This window comes from Pogona vitticeps, chromosome 4 (genome assembly GCF_051106095.1).
Source record: "Pogona vitticeps strain Pit_001003342236 chromosome 4, PviZW2.1, whole genome shotgun sequence".
Taxonomy (NCBI): Eukaryota; Metazoa; Chordata; class Lepidosauria; order Squamata; family Agamidae; genus Pogona; species Pogona vitticeps.
Genome location: NC_135786.1, coordinates 189,993,425 through 190,011,469, shown reverse-complemented (window position 1 = coordinate 190,011,469; position 18,045 = coordinate 189,993,425). Strand labels below are relative to the sequence as shown.

The 18,045-nt window shown below is 37.5% G+C and overlaps 1 protein-coding gene across 2 annotated transcripts in view; it reads left to right on the top strand.

Moving 5' to 3' along the window:
• Positions 1–17,795, top strand: part of LOC110087251 (desmocollin-2) — a 28,442-nt gene extending 10,647 nt beyond the window's left edge. Inside the window, exons 7-17 of one of the 2 annotated variants that reach the window (XM_020808795.3) lie at positions 757–932; positions 3,829–3,963; positions 4,792–4,977; positions 5,781–6,040; positions 7,339–7,478; positions 9,698–9,910; positions 10,012–10,254; positions 11,223–11,353; positions 12,258–12,539; positions 13,120–13,165; positions 13,253–15,094. In XM_020808795.3, coding sequence (XP_020664454.2) covers positions 757–932; positions 3,829–3,963; positions 4,792–4,977; positions 5,781–6,040; positions 7,339–7,478; positions 9,698–9,910; positions 10,012–10,254; positions 11,223–11,353; positions 12,258–12,539; positions 13,120–13,155 — 1,802 coding nt within the window. In that variant the 3' untranslated portion in view covers positions 13,156–13,165; positions 13,253–15,094. Of the gene's footprint in view, positions 1–756; positions 933–3,828; positions 3,964–4,791; positions 4,978–5,780; positions 6,041–7,338; positions 7,479–9,697; positions 9,911–10,011; positions 10,255–11,222; positions 11,354–12,257; positions 12,540–13,119; positions 13,166–13,252 lie in introns of both variants that reach the window. The other variant, XM_020808794.3, reaches the window with a different exon arrangement.
• The last annotated feature ends 250 nt before the right edge of the window (positions 17,796–18,045 follow it).

The following is an 18,045-nucleotide window of genomic DNA, read 5'->3' as shown; positions in this document are numbered from 1 at the left end:
GGGAGTCAGTGGAGGACAGGAGGGCTTGGCGTGCTCTGGTCCATTGGGTCACGAAGAGTCGGACACAACTGAACGACTAAACAACAAGAACTTTAAACCTCTTGTTTAGACTTATGTTTGGAGAGGCCATAACATGTATATAGCGGTAGGTTTTTAAAGTATTGATTGCCCTCCACAGAGTAGTGGTGGATAGACATGGACCCAATAGAAATGCAGTAATTAGAAGAGATTATCCTGGCTTTTTAATTTCAGTTAATTTATCTGTTCCCCAAATTAGAGTTCCATAGGCCAAATAGGCAAAGCTAAATTCTAACTGCCAAAACAGAAACCCAGTAGGATTTTCCTAAAATTCTAGGCCTATATAATTTAATTATATAAAATGTCAGGAAAATTCCATACTTGCACACTGTCTAAGAGATTGATTTTGTGGATATATTGCAGGTAAGTTTTATTAACTGAATGCTGGAAATGTGCAAAGAGTGCAGGTAGTGTCTTGTGCTGCTTGGTTGCTGTTCACTTCAGTAGAGATTGTGATGCAACCACTATCACCAGCTGTAATGGAAAGAGCGGACATTGCATAGCAGCATCATTTTATGACTGTGACTATAGTTTTATTAAGGAGATATTTTTTTCCCCTGCCCTGTTTTGGGTACTGCAGGCATGCCAGTTTGTAGTGTTTTGGGATATAATGATACTACTTCACAGTATGTTATAATGGCATGTTAAATATGGTACCTTGATATTTTGTGTATACAGGTACTGTTATTGGACAGATGGTGGCAACAGACAGAGATGAACCTGATACACTACATACTGCACTGAAATACAGAATTGTGGGTCAAGATCCTCCATCTCCTCGAGGTGGAAGTACATTTAATATAAATCCAGATTCAGGTGCTATTACTTTGGCAGCTCCAGTCCTGGATAGAGAGGTAATTTTGATTAGAAGCCTAATGTTGTCAGTGGCTATTCATTATTATTCAGTATTACGATTCAGCAACTCAGAAAGAAGGCGGTGGAGAAATGGCACATGGAGGCTGACTGCATGGGCATTTAGCCCACTGCTTCGTTAACTGCAGGGACAGGTTGGTTCACTCTTAAAGACATCAATCAGGATGATATCTTTATTAGAGCAAAGTAGTCTGCCGTTAAAGTGGTCCTCTCTATTATTTTTGAGTGTAGGTAGGATTGCTTTGGTTGGATTGATTCCGGCATGTGTGATCACTAGAACTGATCGCCCTGTAAGAGAAGGTAAAGAAAATATTTTTAAAAAAATAACTGATGCAGTGTATCACCAAAAGTCAATTTTTAAAAAAGCAGAGGAAGTGATTAATTTGCCAATATCCTGAAGTGGCTCAGTTATTATGCTACTTCATGATTGTTCTATTCAAGCCTGTTGCGAAGCAGCCCAAATTAGGCCACTCCCTGCCACTAATGTGGCCGCACCCATGGATATCTTTTAAAAAATGAGTGTCTGTGTAGCAGCAGACATTCTTCAACAAAACAGCCACAACTGTTGCGAATTTGGTGTATAATCTCAGTATATCCATTTGTTCTTTTGCTCTTCCTTAGAGTTAGTTTCTATGTAGAACTATACAGTTTTGATAATAAAATGCTCTATGTGGAACTGCTTTTGAAGTCTGGAAATCTTAGCTGAGCCAGAATAATGTCAACTGGACTATTGACTGGGAATGGTTACAGGGAGCATATGAGTTCTGTTGACCAGCTTCAGTGATGACTGGTCTCTTTCCAGATACAATTTGAAGCACTGTTTGAAAGACTCTGTTGTCCCACATGTGGCTATCTAAGTTTTAAAATCCTCAGCAGAAGTCCTTATCTCTATCACAACAGGAGACACACTGTTAGAAAGCCTTCTTGGTGACACTGGACTTCCCTTCTAAAGCCTGGGAAAGTGAATTTTCCCTAAACAAATGGAGATTCTGAAAAGAATAGGATTCCCTGTTGTTTGGAGAAGCTCCATGTGTAGTAGACTTTCTTTTCTTCTGGCTGTTGTTCTTCACATGAAGGCAGCAATAAGGAGGTCTATTCCTTGCCCACTCTTTCAAATTAAAGTTTTTTTAATGCCTGAATTCGATTCATTCTCATTTCTTGGTCAGTCTAAAGCTTTGATGGGTATATGTACTCCAGAGGAAAATGTGCTTAATAGCACAAATGATGCCTGCTTCTGTAGCTTCTGACTGCATTCCCAGTGCATTCAAGTGGCAGAAACAAAGTAAGAATTGAAGAGTTTGGCAAAGCAGTCGTGAATATAGTAATAAGGGAAGATAAGTGGATGATCAGAATCTCATAACTGATGAGTCCTTATAGGCTTTACAGAAGATGTGAATTCAGCTAAATAAGTTTTAAGAAAGCAAAGAGCTTATGCTTTAATTTGGTCTTCTTGTGTTATGTGGTGCTGGACCAAAGCCATGATTGTTACCAGATAGTGCCCTTATTGTGTTGCTGAGTTTCTAAGGTGAAGAGAAAGAGAGAGACTCAAGGCTTGTACCTAGATTACAACAGAGGCTTAATAGAAAGGACATTGTTAGAGAAGACAGGGTAAAAAATCTTAGTCTTAGAAATGGGTTACAAGGGGGATACACACACACACACACACACACACACACACACACACACACACACACACACACACACACACACACACACACACACACACACACATATGGTGGGTAAGTAAAATGAATGGAAAGGATATGTTGTAAATAAAAAAGTTATCTAGTTGGTGGTTCTGAAACCTTTAATGGCATTTACAAGTAACAACAACACAGGCAAAATGGGAAAAGTAAAATTACACAGATTTCACAAATTAGGAGCGAGAAGCAGGGGACAATTTCAGAATTGCAGATAAGAAACCTGCAACAGCAGCGGTCAGGGCATTACATTCATCGCTCATGAAAATAGAAAGAATTGTCTCAGGAGAATTGGAAAAATAAGAAATCCAAGGTTCAAGAAAAAAAAATCGGAGGTGGGAATGAGCAGGGCATTGAAACAGTATATGAACCAGGGTGTCAGGTATCTCTAAACAAAAAAAAAGCAAAGTCTTTTTTCACGAGGGATATTGAGAAATCGACCGGCATGGGTGGCCGAAGGAAAAATGTTAAAACGGGCTAACATAAAAGCTCTTCTTAGATGTGGATTTACTAGGGAGTGGAAATATTTGGGAGAGTGATCCTGAGATGGAAAAAATCCAAGAGAGAGAGGGGAACATACAGGGTTAAGGTTATTGCATAGGTGATTGAATTTGTCGTGACAGAGCTTGTCCTTGATTATCTAGTTCAGCACTTTATGCCCCATGCACCTGTGCTGGTTTCTTTACCAGATTTCAGTAGTTTTCTGTCCACAGTTTTGGTGTTGCCTCTGCTTCAAGATAGAGAAACCTCATTAAAGCATCAGAGACTGGACCGCTTGTCTGAACCAGGTGGATGATATAGTCACAACTCTCTACTTAGATTTTGTATTAGGTTATATATTATCAGAGTGCTTAAATTGTTTAACATAGTCCATCTCAGTATTTCCTCAGAATTCTATAAGGTATATCAGTAGTATTACTCGGGTACTGCAGATGGATGGGGTGCTCACCAGTCATGAGAGTGCCCAGGTTGTCACTGGTAAGCATACTCATGCATTTTTATACCCTGCATAAGTGGCAGGGTATAACATTAAAAATGTTTGTGCTGGTGGACAGTATAGAATGCAGTATAACTTCAGTGAATTACTAGAAGGAAATTTTGTTCTGTTGGCCTTTCCTCCATTTTCCTGTTGTTAACTAAATTGTGTCCATATACTGTCTGTTGCTCTCTCTTTCAGCATGTAGACAAGTTTTTAGTACTGATTGAAGCAAGGGATATGGCAGGTCAGCGCTTTGGCTTGTGTAGTACTGGAACAGCTGTCATTCAGGTTGAAGATATAAATGATCATGCACCCATGTGTGAACATGGTATGGTATGTATGCCATTTTCAAGTTTAGTATTACATGTACTTTCCTTTATTTATTTTCTCCCTCTATGACCTTCTTTAAGTTTTTGTGGTGTAGTTTCCATGAATCCCAGAATTATATGTCTATACCTATCACTAGTAATTCAGCTCTGACTGCATCTCTTTGGTAAGGAATTTGTTTTTTCTTGTGTGATATGTTCCTGTGACCAACAGCATTGCTGTGCTCCCTGTCTGTTTCAGCCTGTCACAGCCTGCAGAATTCTGGGAAGTGGATTTTAAGGAAGAGAGTCCTTATGGGCTTTACAGGAGATGTGAATTCACTTGAATATGCGTTATTATTGCGCTCTAGCCTTGTAAATGTTCGGTTTACCTGTTTGATCACTACCTGAGTTTCTATGGAGGAAGCTGGAGAAATCCAGTCCTAGTCCTATGAAGCCAAGAACATACAGAATTCTGTTCTTTGACAGGGTTTCTTTATTCCCTTTAGAAGCCTGAAATGGTTCTGAGAGAATTATATGGGACCATAGGACCCCACAGAAACAACAGATGGGGGGCCATAGACATGCTTAAGTCAGCTCTTTTTTAAGCTTTTTACATATTTGGAAGATATAAAAGATGTACCTTTCAAAGCTCTGCTAGGAACTTAAATAGAAACATGATGCTTGAATTATATCTTAACTGTTAGACATTTTAGGCCATAGTGTGTAAGTCCACAATGATTTGTATAACAAACACGACATCATATCTACAAAAAAGTATCCTACAATTCCATCAAGTTCCAATGTTAAACTATGTATAATAAAACTTGCCATCTGAACTTCTTGTATATTTCAGTATGAAGCGTATGTTCCTGAAAATACAGTCGGTGCAAAAATAGTGGACATTGGTATCATAGATAGAGATGCACATGGAACACCAGCCTGGCATGCTACCTTTGAAATCATAAAGGGAAATGAAGACGGTGCTTTCAAAATTGAGAGAAATCAGAATTCAAATATTGGTACTTTATGTACTGAAAAGGTAAATGAAGATGGGAATCTCTCTCTCTCTCTCTCTCATCCATTCATCCATCCATCCATCCATCCATTCAGTATTTTAGTGATTTTAAGCAGCTCATGTTTGGCCAGCTGTGAAATTAGTTTTTAGTCACACCTCTAATGCTCTGCTGCTGAACTGTCCTTTTGTAAATCTGTAGTAAATGAAAACTTCTCCATTGTAGACTTTTCCAGGTACTCTGCTTTCATTTGTTCATGAACTATGTATTTAAGTTCATATATTTTTATTTTAAAGCAAATGAAGAGTGGTGTGTTTTTTGGTTATTAGTAATTAGGGAGGGAGAATGGAAAGAAGTAGTTGGGGCACTGAACAGCAGCATTTCGTGATGCAGCAGTGTGTTATAGGTCCCATTTCTCAGGCTCCAGAATGAGGGGAATCCATTTCTAGAAGAATTGTTACGGCAGAATTTTTGGTGTTACTTGTTCTGAGACTGTTCTCCTGCTAGTATGATTTTGCAATTCGGAGTCCTTTCTTCTACTGAAAAGAGAGGCGAAAAGTATATTTTTAAAAGGCAAGCAAAAAAGATACTGTTAGAGATTGCATAAAAATGCTCATGTCATTGATTCTTTTGTCCGGGAAGCTTCTGAGGCCAAGAGAAAAGAGCATTTCACCAACATACTGCTTTGGAATAAGAAATCACATTTTTTAAGAAAACAACTTTGGGCATGCTTTATTGTCTGTATTTTTTTTTCTGTGAATGTTGGAACATTATAATTAATATTATTAAATAATAATAACCTTTGGAATTCTTTGTGTGTCTTTTCCAGGGGTTAGACTATGAAAAAAACAAAGAGAGGAGACTGGAAATTGTTGTAAATAATGAAGCGCCATATGTTCTGGGACCAAATGCAAGACCAATTTCTACAAGTGTTTGTGTTGTTGTTGTTAAAGTACGGGATGTGGATGAAGGGCCTGTGTTTGATCCTTGTGTACTTATATTAAATGTAAAAGAATGTTTGGAACCTGGAACCATTGTTGGCCAGTATCATGCAAGGGACCCAGAAACTGGAAATAGTGAAGGCATAAGGTATTGCATTTTGTTGCTTAATTTATAATAGCTAGCATCCTGTCTATTATTTATTCATGTGTGCAGTTGCCACAGTGATTTGATGACATGACAGTCCTTCAGACCAGGCACTTCACTTGTTAGATCACTTTGTCAGTTTCCACAGCTGAAGTTCTGCACATGTAAATATTGAAGTGTATATTGGGAAGTGTTACTACTGACATTGTTGAAAACTGTCTATAGTTCTAGAAAGTCTGAAATGTTGGATGTATACAAAAAATGGATGGATAGATACAGATAAAGTTCTTCATTTTACTGTATTGGTGGGTTATGCATATCTGTTACCCAAATAATTCCTGTTCCGCTATATAGGAGCTTAAATACATTTACTTTGGGATGCTTGTGTGGCATCCCTGAATTTCCCACCAATGCTGATAATATTTTCAGAGTGCTCTATTTTCCTAGCTTCTGCTGCGGTCTGAAATGGATGCTGTGCCACAGGAGGACAGCATATTCTCTGGTGATTCATTTAAGAATCAGATTCTTGAGAGAGAAACTACATAGGTAGTAGAGACAGTTCGAATGTCATAACTCTCTAGCTCTCACTCTTGAAGAAGAAATCATAGTGTGTTTAGAAGAAGCTCTTCCAAGCAAGGAGAGGAGAACCTTCCCTGCTTAGCAATAAGAAGTTGTGATTATCATGGAATGTTTAATTTGCATCTCTCTCTGCCCCTTCCCTTAGAATCTTGATGAGGATTTTGCCATATTGAACGTATGCTTAAAAGAAGTGTGTCTGACAATATTTGTTCAGATAGTAGGGGAGGGATGTAGAAAGTGTGTGGGTGGAAGAGTGTGTGTGGCCCTGCCCATTGTTGGCATGTTGTCTTTGACCTGCTGTCCTATGGTAAATGTAAAATTTGTGGGGCCAGAACCTTCTCGTTTCTGTTCTGAAGTTTAATGGAGGATCTATGGTCTCTCCTTCCTAATGGATTATTACCAAAATGCCTGTAGGGGTGAATAGGTTTTAGAGGAGTAAATAACCTGTAACCTCAAATCTGTAACCTGAATTCTTGAATAACTGGACATCAGAATAATGTGGCAAAGACTTTCAGGAAATTGCTGCATTCTTAAGATAGAGAAGAATGTCCTGCAGGGTGATTCCCTAATATAAAGCCTCTTCAGAATCAGTTGCTGTGTGGTCTTGGTAAACAGGGGTTTTACATTAGGTTCCTTAACAAAGCTGAGCTTGAAGTTTTTTTTTTCATGAAATATATATATTTTTGGTATTGTTTTCAAACAACTGCATTTCCTTCTGGCAGGTATAGAATAATAAATGATCCATGTAATTGGATCACCATGGATGACTCAGGTCAGATCCGAACTGCTAGACTTTTAGACAGAGATGCACCAGATTTGCAAATCTATCAGTGTAATGTAACAGTTATTGCAACAGATCGAAGTGAGTATCAAATGCTACAAGTAATTATATTTGGTACTAGAAAACGTTTCCTGGAATGAAGTGGCTGAAAACCTGTTGCTTGACACAATAGATTGTAACTACAGTAGACCTATTGAATCAGCAGGACGTACTGTATGGAGAGGTTGACTCACCAAATCCCCATAGATCCATTCCACTTGTTCTAATGGTGATTTACTATACTTAACAACAGGTTTTCAGCCAATATAAATTGTATTAAAGTTGCATTAAATTTGCTGTAGTTTGTCTAATTTTAGTTTTTCTAAATTATAGCTTTCAGACAATGTGAAGCATATGCAAAATTTAGGTTGTGACTGTGGGATCATGTATTCTTACTTGCAAACATACTCTGCATGTATGCAAATTTTCTCTACCAGCTTTACATGTGGTTGGATATTACAGTGGTTCTAGTGTTAACCATGGCTGAGAACAATCATGCTATCCTCTTGGTCAAATCAGAAAACACTAAATTTTCTTAAAGGAGATTTATTCTTTGATTTTTAGAGCTGAGAGCAACACATATTTATGCTTGGAAACATATGAACTTTTACATGTAACTATCAGGTATTACAGAATTTGATAAAAGGCATTTGCTAGTAAATCTGTCAATTTCTGTTTTATTTCCTACCTGCACTTTGTCTAGCTGTAGTCTAATAGCTGATATTTCATTTTTCTCCAGTAGTTAGCTGCTGAAAACTTTTGCAGCTGTATGAGATAAAATGTTTTGCATTGTTGGACAGTAATAGTGAAATATAACTACATAAATTACTTTTTAAAGTAAAAGCATGACATTTTAAAAATAAGTTATTTTTGATTTATAGATTATATGAAAAGATCTAAAGAATTCCAAAACTAGCTGTAAACCAAGGATGAGCAAAGGAAGTGTATGAACAGTTTTCACATCAGGATTATAAATGCCTAAACTGGCAAGGTGTTTTCCTCTGCTGCCCATTCTTTGTTCATATCATAATTAGATTTCAAATTACTTACTGTATCAACTTTGTAACTACTTGAAAATGCTGCTTGTTTTTCCAGAATTTAATTTACTTACTCTCTGTTTTAAACATTTTCATAACACCATTTGGTAACGTTTACATTTACCAAATGGGAAACCAAGTATTTTAACATTGGTAAGCGCAACATTTGTTTTGTGTATCTAATGCCAGCAGCATTGGACCAGCAGTAGAACCATCATTCCCCCTTTTCCACCAGTTTCTCTATGATTTTGTTATTCTCCCAGTCAGCTATAGTTTCTGGATTGCCTGGGAGATAGGATGTCATTACCAAGAAAAGTAATCCATGCATCCCATAAGGACTAAGATAACATGAATCTGACTGAAACACATGAGACATGGAGGAGAAATACAAAATGCTTTGGGAAAGAATATAGTTCTCATAAAGCAGTGCCATTCAGGCATTAATCCTTTTGTTTGCCAAGGGTCAGGGAAGGTAACACAAACCCCTAATTCATTGCCCTAGCCTAGTGTCTATACTTATTTCTGTATTACGCCATCTCCACAACATGACCATATGCCCTATCTTAGAACATGCACAATTTGGAAGAAGCAAGGTCATTTTTTTCTGCTAATTACAAAATGTTTGCCTTGATTAATGCATGCTGCCTGTGCAGGTGGTAAAATGAAAAATCAACTTAAAATTCTTTGTAATTATCAGGAATATCAAGGAATCAGTCCAGAATCTCCTACTACCATGCTTCAGCCTTGGCCTTTCTAGATATCTTGAATTCTAGCTTCCTAGACCAAATGTCAAGAACCTCTGTCCTATCAAACCAGCATCAAATTCCTTTGTACAGAATTCTTGTAGTTACATGCACTGGCATAATGCAATAAATTTCTGTGGAACATTGACTGCCATTTTAGAAGTAGTTGTAAGCATTTAGTATCACCCACTAGTACAGTGACTGAGTGTGTGACAGTAGATGTCAATACCAGTTGCTTAACTAATGGAAATTTCTTGCTGAAGTTTCTGCCAATGGAGTTAATGACTAGCATACATTTGTAACAGGAATTTTCATGCAGACAGCTAGTATGTCAAGTAGCATCATTTTCAACCGTAATGGAAGCAGTGTCTCGAATTTCTGAATTGTGGGACATCTCAATTTATTAGATTTGGCCTCTTCTGAAAACTTGTGAATATCATTAAATTGCAAGGCTGGCACTAAAATGGTTTGTATTTCGTAGGTGGTAAAACAGGCACTGGAACAGTGGTGGTTAATCTGCAAGATGAGAATGATAATTTCCCAGTAATTGTTCAAACTGAGTATATTATGTGCAGAGACAGAAAACCAATTTGTCTTACTGCTGTGGATGCTGATTTATATCCTTATGGAGCTCCTTTTCAATTTTCACTGCCTGATCGGGCGACACAGTGGTGGCGAATAGTACAACATGATGGTATGTTTCTCATTCTTAAAGTCAAATTTTGAAGTCCTGTTCTTATTGCATTATAACGTGAAGAATGACTCAAAATAATGTTTATATTAATGGTTTTGCAGAAAATTCTGCATACCTGGAACCTGTGGGCCCCATCGATTATGGTGTTTACACAATTCCTATCAGAGTAACTGATAATGCAAATCATGGTGGAACCACTAATATAAAAGTTCAAGTGTGCGATTGTACAACCCCCAGTGATTGCGATAATACACGTATGATACCTCCACGACGAGATGCACCTAACGTTACTCTTGGTGTTTGGGCTATACTTGCAATGATTTTGGGATCACTGTTGCTGTTGTGTAAGTATATTTATTCTTCTTTTATGTGAAATGCAACATCTGCCATTAGTTGAAGAATTGCAAAATTCAAACCACCTCTATTTCTTAAACCTTATTTATTTATTTAAATAATTATTTTTAATATTGCACTAAAATGATGCTTTAAGGAAGCAAGCAAACAAAGAAAATACTACAGTTCTTCTTCATTAAGGACCATCTGGGCTCTTTCTCTTAAATGCACAGTGATAAAACAGTACAACTGTGGTGAAGAGAGAGACCTCTGTGTATAAATGGGTGGGTATATGGATAAGAGAGAGGATGCCAGTGCCATGTGGCCCAGAAAGCTCTACTGCCTTCTCAAAAAGGTTCTTCACGTGCTCTGGTTAGTCCAGTGTCATACTGTATTTTGGACATTCAGCACATCACCCTTCCCTCTAACGGGGGGAAAAAAGACAGTATCAAATGTCCATTGAGGATGTATAAAGAAAGCTGATGTTGGTGGTAGCTGGAGTCCTTGACTTAAATGAGAGACCCCTGATTTCATCATCATCTTAGAACTGCAGAACTGGAAGGGACTCTGTGGATCATCAAATCCAGCCCTGGTCAAGGAGGCAGAAATTCCCAACCTCTGGCCCCCTAAACCACTGCTCTATCCAGCAGATGTTAAGCACCAGTTATGTTTAAAACTTTGTGGGTGACTGGGCTGGTCACTTGCCTTCGTGTTAAAACTATTTCACAAGTGTAATGTGAGGAAAATTGAGTGCTGGGAGATGAGCATCATTCTGTCCTTTCTTTGGAGGACAAGTGTGAGAGTCACCAATAGTTTGTGGTCCAGTCAATTGGAAGCCTTGCCCCGCTGTCCCAGTGTGAGTTGCCTCCCCCTCATGGGTTGCACCAGTGCTTGATTATTAATTATTTTAATATTAATAGCAAATAATGTATGAGCACACACGTTTCTCACTGTATTTGTTTCTCTTCCTGTTCTCTAGTAATTTTGATAACGCTCTGTGTCTGCTGCCGCCGTTCTGTACCTGTGGGTGGTAGCAAACATGTGTGTGATGATCTAGCAAATCAGAACTTAATCATATCAAACACAGAGGCACCTGGAGAGGAAGTAATGGTAAGTTAATCTTTTCTCCCCCACTATTTGGTCTTTCAGCTTAGGCTGACATACTTAATACTCATCTAGTTTGCTTTGATATGGACAGATGCACAGAGAAGGAAGGAGTCTGTTTGAAAGCGTGAAGATATTTTTATTGATTGTTTAATGTCTTCTAGTTGCTGCTCAGCATTAGTTTAAACATAGAAGCGGAGTGAATTAAGATGGAGATTGATCAGAGACCTGAGATGTTCCAATCACAGAGCATGGCAAAAATAAAAATATGTGAAATTACCCACACTTTTGTTAAAGAAAACAAGTTTAACTAATTTATCTCTAATCCAAAGTGGAAACAGTAGTGTAAGGCTCCTCTAAGCTTGTATTTCTTGCTGAATTGGTTTGGGACTCCAAAAAATTCAGTGTTCTACTGAAGTGTCATAGAAGTTGTCTTGAATATAGGTGAAGGAAAGTAAATGTGCTGTTAAACAGAATAAAGCAAAGTGATGGGTGTGTGTCTGGATTGGTGTTCATTGCAACGTGGGTTGGATTGCAGGATGCACTAGATACTGCTGAACAGGCAAACACAGCAGATACATATCTGTGAAGATTCTCAGTCATCCAGGTGAAGTCTGGAAGTTGAGTCATAAAAACTGGACTTCTTTCTTAGTTTGAAACATTTCACTACTCATCCAAGTAGCTTCTTCAATCAGAGGAGAGTTGGTAGGAGATCCCTGATATATCCTCTAGCTTGGTTTCACTTCCCTCTGGTCTGAATAGAGAACCTCAGCAGATACTATGGAAGCATTACTTGTTTCTGTGATTCTTCTACCGTCTGAGTCAGCTCTGATATGTTATTGAAACAAGCTCCGTTTCTCTCAAAGCACTGTAATTTATTTGTGTTTTCCTCCATTCTCCTTTCTTTTAGGATCCCAATATACTTCCTGTGAAAGCAGGAAATATAGTTACTACTGATCAAGGAGTTGGTGCAGTGAAAACTGGGGGACAAGAAAGCTTTGAAATGGTCAAGGGTGTTGGACACCAGACGCTGGAGTCAGTTAAGGGAGGAGGACATCACACCCTTGAATCTGTCAAAGGAATGGGACATCATACAATAGACTCTGGAAGAGGATATGGACAATCCATGATGGATGCGTATAGATACAATTACTCAGAATGGCAGAATTTCACACACCCTCGCCTAACTGAGGTAGGCCTTCTGACATTTCTTGTTCTAGCTCACATTCTTGGTGGCATTATTAATAATCTGCTACAATGGTGATTTATTCTGAAGAAACATTTGGTATTTCCTTTATATCCACACAGTAACTTGGAACATTACTGTTCACTGAAAGCTGACCTTTAATTTGCTCTTTTGTGTTTGGATTTTTTTTTGGGGGGGGGGGAATGGTTGCATTGTTTACAAAGAGAGATCACTATGTTATCTGACCAGAGACTTGCAATTTCTGTTTTCTTTGTTCTGTCTTCTTTTATTCTTTGTAGTACCATTCCCCTACCTTAACTCAATATAGCATTATTCTTCCAGTGTTGACCAACCACTGAGGCTCCTTAGCTTGTTCAGCCTCAGAAAACTGTATGCAATATAAACTGGACCCTAACAGCGGAATCTATCATATATGTACAATTACATTTTTCACATTCTTTGAAAAAAAAACTGATAGGAAGATGATGATTACATGTGTGATCAGTAGAACTCTGATTTTTTGTGTGTGTTAAATCTTTCATAGAATGAATGATATAGACCAATCATGTGCATTTTTTATATATAGGAATCCGTTAGAGGACACACTCTGATTAAAAATTAATCATTGAAAGGTAAATCACCGAAATTATTTTTATGCCATATGTTTAGATTAGTTTAAGAAAAATTAAATAACATGACTTTTTTTTCTCTTCTCACAGAAAGTGTACCTGTGTGGACAGGATGAAGAGCATAAGCACTCTGATGACTATATCCTTTCATATAACTATGAAGGAAGAGGTTCTCCAGCTGGCTCTGTTGGCTGCTGCACTGATCAGCAAGAAGAAGAGGCACTTGACTTTTTAGATCAGCTGGAACCCAAGTTTAGGACATTAGCAGAAACATGTGTAAAGAGATAAGTGTATTGACAACACTGGAGAAAGCCATCAACTTTTCTATAGGGTAGCTGTTTCAGAACTTGAACATAGCAAGATTTCTTCTTTGTATGTTCTTCATGGGAGTGCTTAATCAAAATTCTGACATCAGGTTGTCACAATCATGGTTTCAGTACCTATGCTTCTTAGGATTGCGTGCAATTTGATCTTGGTCTTAGATTTGCATTTAAAAAGTCTTTTTTAAAACAAAAAACAAATGTAAAGTCTGCTTTTAGTTCAACTGTAACTTAAGCCTCCCACTCTTCCCCCTGACCTCCCCCACAAAAAAGCAGGTTGTTTATTCATGGGTGGTAGTAAGTTTGTATTCATCTGTCTTTCATTTAATTTTTTTTTGGGGGGGTGAACTGGTCAGGGGAGGCTGGAACAGTATTGCAGAATTTTGGAATAACCATTCCTTTTTTATATGAAAAAAATAAGGGATATTTAAAAGGATTTAATATCTGAGTTAAAGCAACAAAATTTTGTAGCCAGCCAACCAGCCACGCTCTTCTCATGATTCTTACCTTATGATTCTCCCTCTGTTTATCTGTCCCCACCTCTCTATGTCTTCTCACCTCAGTGTTCTTAGCATTTTGTAGCTACCAGGCTGAGTTGGGTATATTTAGTCTTGTTCAGATCTTTTATTAAAGGTTTTTATATTTCTGCAGACCTTGAGATTTTCCCAAGGTCTGCTTCCTCTTTTGGGAATAGCTGTTTTTGCTACCTAAAGAACAGCGCTTGGGCAGTGGGCTTGCTTTTAACATATCTGGTATACTTGGTGATACAAATTAGACATCTCCTCAATTAAAAATAAATAGGAGGGAGGAATGTCTCAGTGATTTAGCTTGTCTAAATCATTTTCCCTCATTATATTTCTATATTCTAGATCTTCCAGAATAAAGGGATCTGTGTCAGGCCATTGCAGCATAGAAATGGCATTCATGTGTCATTGAGAACAATGATAAAAGCCACAATTTCAACCCAAGATTTTAAATTTACTCTAGAGGCAACAGTGTTGTTTGTTGCATTGTTCACCTAATGATCACGGCTGTATTTTATAAAACATTGCATTAATTAAATCATAATTATAGGCATGAGTTGGGAACCACTGCTAAGATCACTCAGCTCTTAATGTTACATATTAGGCAAAGTGGAGATCCAAGCTGAGAGATATGAAGGGACAACCTTCACACCACATGGTGACTGATCCTTTGCAGTTGATGTGCATTCACATGCCTGATGTATACACTGTTCATCTGATATATTTACATATCTATAATTTTCTAAGGAACAGGAAATATGTGATACTGGAAATCTGGAATTGTGAACAAGAGTAAGTGAAGTATAGCAGCTACTGTTATGGTGTTTCCTGCTATACACTGTAGAGTGTTTTCTTGAATGAGATGGCCTTAAAAGGGAGGATTATCAGCACTGGATTGGACGGAGTTGTAATGCTTAAAGTAAATCCATATAAATAAATGAAAATCAAGTTAGCCATCACTGTTATGTTCCATTGATTTTTACCAGGTCTGAGTATCCCTAGAGCTAACTGAAATGTTATGCCCAATGTCTTTCTTTACTGTGGAAATTAATGAGTCATAATAAATATTTTATGCTTAAATTTGTTAATAGGTTTCAGTGTGACCTCTGCTTTTTTGTTTTATCAGGCACCCTTACATGTCACTGTCAGGAGAGAATTTTGATGTGGAAGACTGAGAGAATATTAGTGGAACTGGGCTAGATTCAAGAATTGTAGTTGCTTCTAGAGTGTTCTCTAGATTTTGGATACTGGGAGAAAAAGTACATGGTTTAAAGGAAAACAAGAAGTAGGATTTTAGACACTTATTGTGGTGTTGTGGATAGGGTGATGGACTAGGACTCAGTAGGCCTGGATTTGAATCCCCACTCAGCGATGAAAACACACTGGGGGGGGGGGGGGTGGAGCTGGTTGAACAACTCCTTAAAATATCTCATTTACCTTGAAAGCCCTTTTAGGGTCACTGTAAGTCATTCCTGAGTGGATGGCACATGACACAAAAAATTGTTAAGGGAAACTTTCAGTGCACTTGGAATGCAGTAGTTGTCATGAAGAGGACTTTGTCTCTAAAAGTCATTTGCACTACAGCTGCAAATATTTTCATGTGACTGGACTGTGGATGAATTTATTTCAACTTTGTGTTTCCACTTTTATGTCTAGTCCTAGTTTTACACTCTTTAATGGTATACAGAAATATTTCTTTGGATCTGTTGAATCCAGAGAAGACATTGACACAATGTTGCAAGTTATGCTAAATTTACAGTCTTAAAATGTAGCCAGTTGATCCAGAGTTTTTCTAATACACAGACTCGGATGCTGAGCGTAATGTCTACATGTGTCAGTGTGTATTAATGGATATCTCAGTGGATGAACTGCTGGATAGCTAAGACATTTAGGTATCTGTCCAGCTAGAGGCTGGAGTTTGATGAACTGCTGGATATACTGAGTAGGATCTACTTTGGACAGTGACAGTGATCAAGTTCTCAGAGTTGAGTTGAAGCAGAAACAAGAGTAGATGGGATCAAAGACACAATCTTTGTGATTTGTAGATAAAATCTTTTTCTTTTAAGAGAGGGCATATCCAAATTTTCTGATTTGTATGATTCTGTTTTTCTTAAGCTTAAAAAGCAGTGAACAGAATAAAATCGAACAGCAACAAAAATTCAGTGTAACATTGCTTCTGGCAATGAAAAAATGATTTTGATGAATAAAAAGCCTATTCCAAAGTAGCACATTAAAAAAAATTACAGCAGGATCCCCCAAGCCACAAGAAATATGTTTTTATATATATTTCTGTGGTGTGTTTACTGGAGCTGGCTACTTGAGGGAGGCAGAGACTATGCAATGTATAGCATTTGATACTTAATGTGTTTTTCAGCATTTGTGGGAGAGGGATTGGAAATGATCCCCCACAGATACTACAGTCCTACTGTACTGACGTATTTTGTATGCATAGGTTAGGCATCCTTTACTTTTTAATTTATCTAAGGATAGCTAAATACTTTCATAATACTTCAGTATTAATAGTATGAATGTGCTTTGGAATAGCTAAAAATCAGATGCAGAAATGTGTCTCATAAAACATTGTAAGAATATTAGCTGTTATGTGTGGCTGTTACAAACATTTTTAATTGATTTTTCCTCTATCCCCCAATTGTATGACATTTAATTTTGAAGGAGACAATGCTGAACAAAATAACTGGAGAGAATGGGGACTTGGAGAATAATAGTCTTCCTCAAGAATATTTAACAGAGGTCATGATTTTGATATTGAATTTGTTCCCTGATATTTATGGTAGCATCTGAATTGTTAATAATGTCATGTGTTGGTGCCAAAGTCATCATTCTAGATTTACATTGTCAGAAGCAATAACCTTAGATATAAAAAAAATTCAAGGGACAGGAGACAACAGAGTAGAGTACTTTGTGGTCAGATAAGAATTCCTTATCCCCCCTCTATTTTCTGAATTTAATGAACATTTAAATCTTAGCTTGGTCATACATTTATTGGGTGCTCTTTAGCCATTAGGTTATAAGTTGTAAAATGGGTGTGGCAAGTACTACCCTTCTTAAAAGTGCCAAGACACCGTATTGAGTGTTTTCAGCACTCTAGCAAACTGCTGTAAATAAATGCTGATTCTTGTCAGTTTCTCATTTTTAGCAACTTGAACAAGGTCCCCCAATCTTTTTTCCCCTGTGCGCTTGTTTTATACCCAGATATAGGTTGTAAGATTTCTAATAATTACAAATGTGGCATTCAACATTACAAAACTAAATAACCCATCATTTTACTATGGTACAGTATTACTGAGGGTTTTCTGTTGTTGCCATGCACAAACTTCAAGCTGCACTGATATCAGGAACTCCCTTATCCTCTCAATATTGGCAAATTAGCCCCTCTTCAAAACATTTTATTGACTCATATACATTTGGAAGGCATAACAGGCTGGTGCAGTGTGTGTGACCTAGACTGTCAAAATAGCCACCTTCAGTTCAGCTGGGTTCTCTGGCAAACTAGGTGCTATGGAAAAGATACAGTACAATACTCCAGAATTACCAAATTTGCCAGCCTAAAAATATATATGAAAATAATGTATAATTAAATCTTAATATGTAAAGTTGAGTGTTTTGTATTGAAATATTTATAAAACTCAAGTAGAAATTAATTTGTTCTGTCCAACTCTTGTTTTCTAATTATGTGAAATACCTTGTTTTATTTCATGTTTTAAATGCATTTTGTACATGAGTGATAAAAAGTGGCTATTATTTGAAAATAAAGGGACCTACTACTGAGCTAGTTTCATCCTCTATTTAATTATTACTATTAAATATTATGGCAGAGTGGCCATGCTGTTCATCTGGAGACTCTCAGTAGTTTTCTGACGCCAAGAACAAGCATTTTCTCCAAAACTAGTTGACAAATATGCTGACCCTTATTGGAGAAGTCCTGTTATTGGAACTGAGGGCCAGAAATTCATTGTGTCAAATAGCTGAAACAACATACAGCAGCATGAACACTTGGGCATTCTCAGTGAGGTATCTA